Source organism: Opisthorchis viverrini, assembly GCF_000715545.1.
Source record: "Opisthorchis viverrini unplaced genomic scaffold opera_v5_126, whole genome shotgun sequence".
NCBI classification, from domain to species: domain Eukaryota; kingdom Metazoa; phylum Platyhelminthes; class Trematoda; order Opisthorchiida; family Opisthorchiidae; genus Opisthorchis; species Opisthorchis viverrini.
Genome location: NW_008751787.1, coordinates 933,877 through 939,144, shown reverse-complemented (window position 1 = coordinate 939,144; position 5,268 = coordinate 933,877). Strand labels below are relative to the sequence as shown.

Genomic DNA, 5,268 nt, shown 5'->3' with positions numbered 1-5,268 from the left:
ATATATATATATATATATATATATATATGCACACCAAAATGATGAGACAGAACATAACGGCGTTCTACCACATTCCTCTAAGCCAATTACTCTTCAGCAGACTTATCCTTTGAGGTGTGCTGCCAGGGTGAGACATAGCCTCCATGTGTATGCTCATAGTCAAGAAAACAGTACCAGTATAAACTGACTACAAAACCATCCTCAGCTTTAGTCGACAGGCTGATTTATTGGCACCAGAAACCATAAAATAGTGAGCGAATTTCACTTGATAAGGTAAGTTTTACTCCAATTTTTTGATCCCGTACACCAGCATTACGTCTTATCTTATGCACATCCCCATTCGAATCCTTCAGATTTGTCTCAGGAGTACATACGATATTCACCTGAAAAGCAAACCACAGTTTAATCCTCACAGCTTCACGTTCCAAAAACATTTATCTCATAAATACCCCACCATGCAAACAACTTCATGCCTCTGAGAATCAGTTGACACTCGATCGCACCATTTCCGAATCTGAAGCTTCATTCTCAATTTAACATTCTCCTTTTGTTTGCTTTGCATATATTGCACAACTAACAACCACATACAGCATTGCCCATTCTTTTCTTGTGGGGTCGTCTAGTAAATTTCGTTCAAAATGGCATATTCAATCACGAATTTATCTTGAATATCTAACTCGCGGCCTCATCGCAATGAGTGCTAACGTCGAGTCAACCCCTTCACTTCCATTACCTCCATTGGGAGGTCAGACGAATGCGTGTCAAACGAAAGACACACGTTCTGTTAGGAAACACGAGTAATTACTCCATATTCTGTCCCAATTCTTCGAATTTACTGGAATAAACTTGGGAATAAAACGTGTCTTTCGGGACACTTGTCGTGGGTTTTCAACCGGTTGGATATTGGTAGGATTTTGAAGGGTGTGATAAAATTCCGACCCAAATAATTGACGAGAAATTTCACGTTTTTGACGTTCAACTTTCTCTGGAAATCGTCACGTACATAGGCTAGTAAGCACAGAGCTACATTTAAAATTTACTGCACTCAAGTTTTTCTTCAAAAACCTTTACGTATTATTTGCATTTTTAAATAAAATCTAGAATTGAAAACACAGTCTTCAATCCCTGGTGGTGATTAATTACAGATGCGCGCAATCCTTAAGAACTCGCCCGCGGTAATGTAAGTCTGAAATAGTTAAGGTGGTCTTCTCAAATGATATTCTTGATAGAGGGATCAAGTTTGTAATTTAACAAAGCCTGTTGTTGGCTCTAGTTGGTTTAAGCGAATCAACTCGACACATCCTTTTCGACCGTTTCAGTTTTGTGTTAAAATGACCTTGCTAATTTTTAGAAACACGGAGTCCATTATACATGCACTTAACTGAGTGGTATAAAAACAGTTGATCGAAAAGGTTATTTGTGGGATTGCATATCAAAAATGTGGCTTTCGAATAGTCTGACGCATATAGTGATATTTTCGTTGTTGGGTTTAACGACAGCCACCTTCTACAGAACGTGCAGTAAGCGTTGACGTAGTGCATTCTGAAAATTTATTCCCAGTAGGCGGGTGTTTGTATGTTTTCTTCATCTGATCCCGACGTGTCCTTTTCTAAAAGACGTGATACAATATATCCTCAACTGGCATCTTCATGGTTGCTCACATCATACTCTTTTTCCATGATAAAAACTTGGCTAGCTCACTTTATTTATTATCATTGCACCATCCATAGAAATACGTGAGCACAAATAGTCTCTGACTAAAACTCGGAAGGCAGCTACATAACTAAAAAGGCACGCAAACACTTTATAGAATTTGTGTAGGCAACATACAACTTGATATAATTGGACGGAAAACTTGGCCACTAACCATTGGCGACAGCAAAATGTTTTACTTAATCCCAAAATGACTGCAGAGAAACACTATATCAAGGAAAACTCTGGAGTTTCATGAATGAGCTATTTGGATTCCTCTATCAGCTGATTGAGCTAGGCATAAAATTTCCATATGACTGTTATACTGAAATCTGTATTTTGTTTTTCTTTCCCTGCAGACCTAAGAGATGTTAGGTTGATGTCAGTGATGATCACCCCATGCGAAAGCGTTCCTTGCACACTTTACAAAGGAGAAATGGCTTCCATTGATATAAGCTTCAGAGCAGGTAAGTAGTAAACCTCGTGTTTCCTAATTTTGGCTGCTCAACTTCTCTGCGCATATTTCACCGTTTCATCGTCCATTGAGGTTCTATAGACGATTATCGAGAACAATTAGGAAATCCTCAGCGTTTTTCTTCACAGGGCCTGGAAAGTTTTTGAGGAAATTTGCGGAATAATGCAGATGTTTTTGCCAGACATTTCTGATCCTAAGAAATATTTTTGAGATGGCTGCCACACTTTACGTAGAATAGCAAATGTTAAAAACCGACATTGAGTTTGCTGTTAGCCTGTGTTAAAAAAAGAGCTTCTGGGCTTTTAAAATGAATAACCCAGAGAAACGTTTGGGGATAAAAAACAGGCACATCATATGTGACCGACTGTTAACCTATGAGATGTAAACACATATATAGAGGGTCAGCTGGTAACCAAAAGTGGAATGTGGAACTCATTTCGCGTGAGAGTATAAGCTCGGATCGGATAAATTCACGTTATACAACAGAACGAAATCCGAACTTGGAATTAGTGTAAAACATATGCATCTACTCTTTCGGATCCATATTTTTCTCGGGTTTTCTGTATTTGTTGATGTTGTATAAGCCTTTATTAGCAAACAGAATAATATGGAACAGTTTTCACCTCAGGACGCAGCAAATTCCTGCAACATGGTTCATATTTTCGTACTAGCGTGACATGTTAGATGACAGTCAGGGCAACCATCTTGTTGGCAAGCCCTAAAGAACTTTTGACTTAAATTAGCTCTTGCAAACAGTGTAGTGAATGTACGGTTGCATTGAAAACTTGATGTTGTTCTTGATTCTTTCCAGTTAATACCATAAACCATATTGAACTTTAGTGAATAAATGCAAATCGCCTGCGTCTATATTTGATCCTGCATGTCTATTTGCTACGTGTTTGTCAAATAGGGATGTATCGGGTCACATACTTTACTAGGTGCTTGCAGACAAAGTCTCGTGATAATTCTGCGGGAGTAATTGCACCGCGAAAACGATTTTGAAAAGAGAAACCAAAAAATTCGTTGAATGACTGAAGTTAAACCTAAGAGTTGTAAGGAGACCTTTAAACTTTGCCGTCACTAGCTGACTTTGAAGTGGGTATGGGGTGACAAACAAACTTCCGATTCCGGGATAACGAGACGACAATGCTGATTTGTCCGAGTTCAGTACATTGCGCTCAGCCTACATTTCAATGTCTGAATAACAGACGACAATCTCTGTCGGACTTTTTCTCACTTATCTGGCTGAGTCAATTGTATGGCCTAACTCTGTCAAGCGACACGGTCGGTCGTCCACCAGTTGACCTAATAAATATAACTCACTTCCTCACGAAAAGAATCGCATCGCAGGAGACGTGTACGGCTCTTACGTTTTATGTGAAGCATTGCTAAACACGAGATTAAAACACCATATTTCCCGGGCATTAACTGTTATGGCAACTGAACCTGACTATTATACTCGTAACTTGCAAGCCAGGGTGTCCAGGATGTTATCGTCAATCCCGCGACCGTTCGCGCTATATTTTGCTCCGTTCATCAAATCTAGCAATATGAAGATTTAATTTCTGTCAGGTATCTGAGCATTTCTTACTTTCGTTCAAAATGGTTTGGTACAGTTTTCCAGCTCTGGAGCATTTCACGATTGCACTGCAGCATTTGAGGAAAAAGCAAATCAATTAACGTCTGTCCTATAAGTGTCGATTTAATCCACATTTGGTTTTCATTTTCAGTAAAACTCCCACCTCAAAATAGGTTCTAATTTGCACTATTCCCCCCTCAAATTGGACTCATTGAATCTGATACAGACATTTTGCGTGTTGAACTATGCACATTGATGATCAGACATATTCTGCAAATGATGATTTTCACCGGTATTTTGTAGGAACAACTGTATAAAAACCGTTTCTACACTACCACACAATTCGCTATTTAAGATTAGAGGCCAGTATGTCAGTAAGGCGATCGTATCAGTTATCGGACAGTATCGTTACATTTGACGACAAAATGGCTTGTCCTTTTTCGTTTCATTCATTTTCGTTGCTCCTCACAGATTTCGGTAGCATTCAAACATTTATCATTCAGCTCTAAATCATTAAATTTGTCTGAACGGTTGTATTCTTAATTTTTTTAATTATTTTGCTTTGTGCAGACGCGGACGTTTCGACTGGTCTGGCCACTGTGCGCGCAAATTACGGTAATTTTGCCGTTCGGTTTCCACAGTTGGAGGGGAACATTTGTGATTATTTGGGAAGGTCGTGTCCAATTTTTGCAGGTGGTGCTTACACCTACTCATTTTCAAGTGTGCTGGACAGGCTCATTCCATCAGTGAGTCCAAACAAAATCATTACTGAACCCACCTTGGGAACTCGCGAAGTGTTTAATCGTTTCACCGTGTATGTTCAGTTTAGCTTAAGGTCTCTTGAACCGATTATGTATACCTATTCTGCTTCGTAAAGTTTAATAACTGTAGGAGAACCATAAAACCACAAAGGTATGAGAAGTACCTACCAGAAGCAAGGGCCGGTCAAACGCGGCATCAATGGCTTTTGTACCGAACGGCCGGCTATTTTTAGATGTTTTCAAACAGCGTAGTGCCTTTAATATGCCAAAACGTGCTCATGATACTAATTGCTTCCACAAATGTAGGTGTTTTACGTTAACCACCAGGAATATCGCGGCTAACCTTGCTGTTTCAAAGTTGGTCGTCTCTCATCGGTAATTAAACCAAATGTCGGATATGTCTTCTACAAATACTTTACGAAAGATATACTGAATTGCACGCCTTTGGAGCATAAAAAATCTTTTGCTCCATGAGATATTGCACCCAGGTTTTTCTTTGATCCACAAACATATGCTATCCTAAAATACGTATATAAAGAAGTCCATTTCACCCTTGTAAATTTCATCTTATTTGCTATCATGTTTGCCTTATCAGAACCAAACACAACAAAGTACTTGAACATGCATTACGTCAAGAGATAACCTTATCTATAGAGGAAAATGTTGGTAGCTCAGGTATCGTAGATGGTGGTCGTTGGCTTGTTCGCTGAGCTGGGCAATTTGATTGCAAACGTTTCATCACCAATCGAGGTGACATCATC

The 5,268-nt window shown here is 39.2% G+C and overlaps 1 protein-coding gene across 1 annotated transcript in view; it reads left to right on the top strand.

Annotated features, from left to right (window-relative positions):
• T265_06367 (hypothetical protein) overlaps positions 1-5,268 on the top strand; it is a gene marked incomplete at both ends in the record, with an annotated part of 8,883 nt that overhangs the window by 2,698 nt on the left and 917 nt on the right. The window contains 2 exons of the mRNA XM_009171608.1: positions 2,052-2,159; positions 4,317-4,560. Of these exons, the coding sequence (XP_009169872.1) occupies positions 2,052-2,159; positions 4,317-4,560 (352 nt within the window). The remainder of the gene's footprint in view (positions 1-2,051; positions 2,160-4,316; positions 4,561-5,268) is intronic.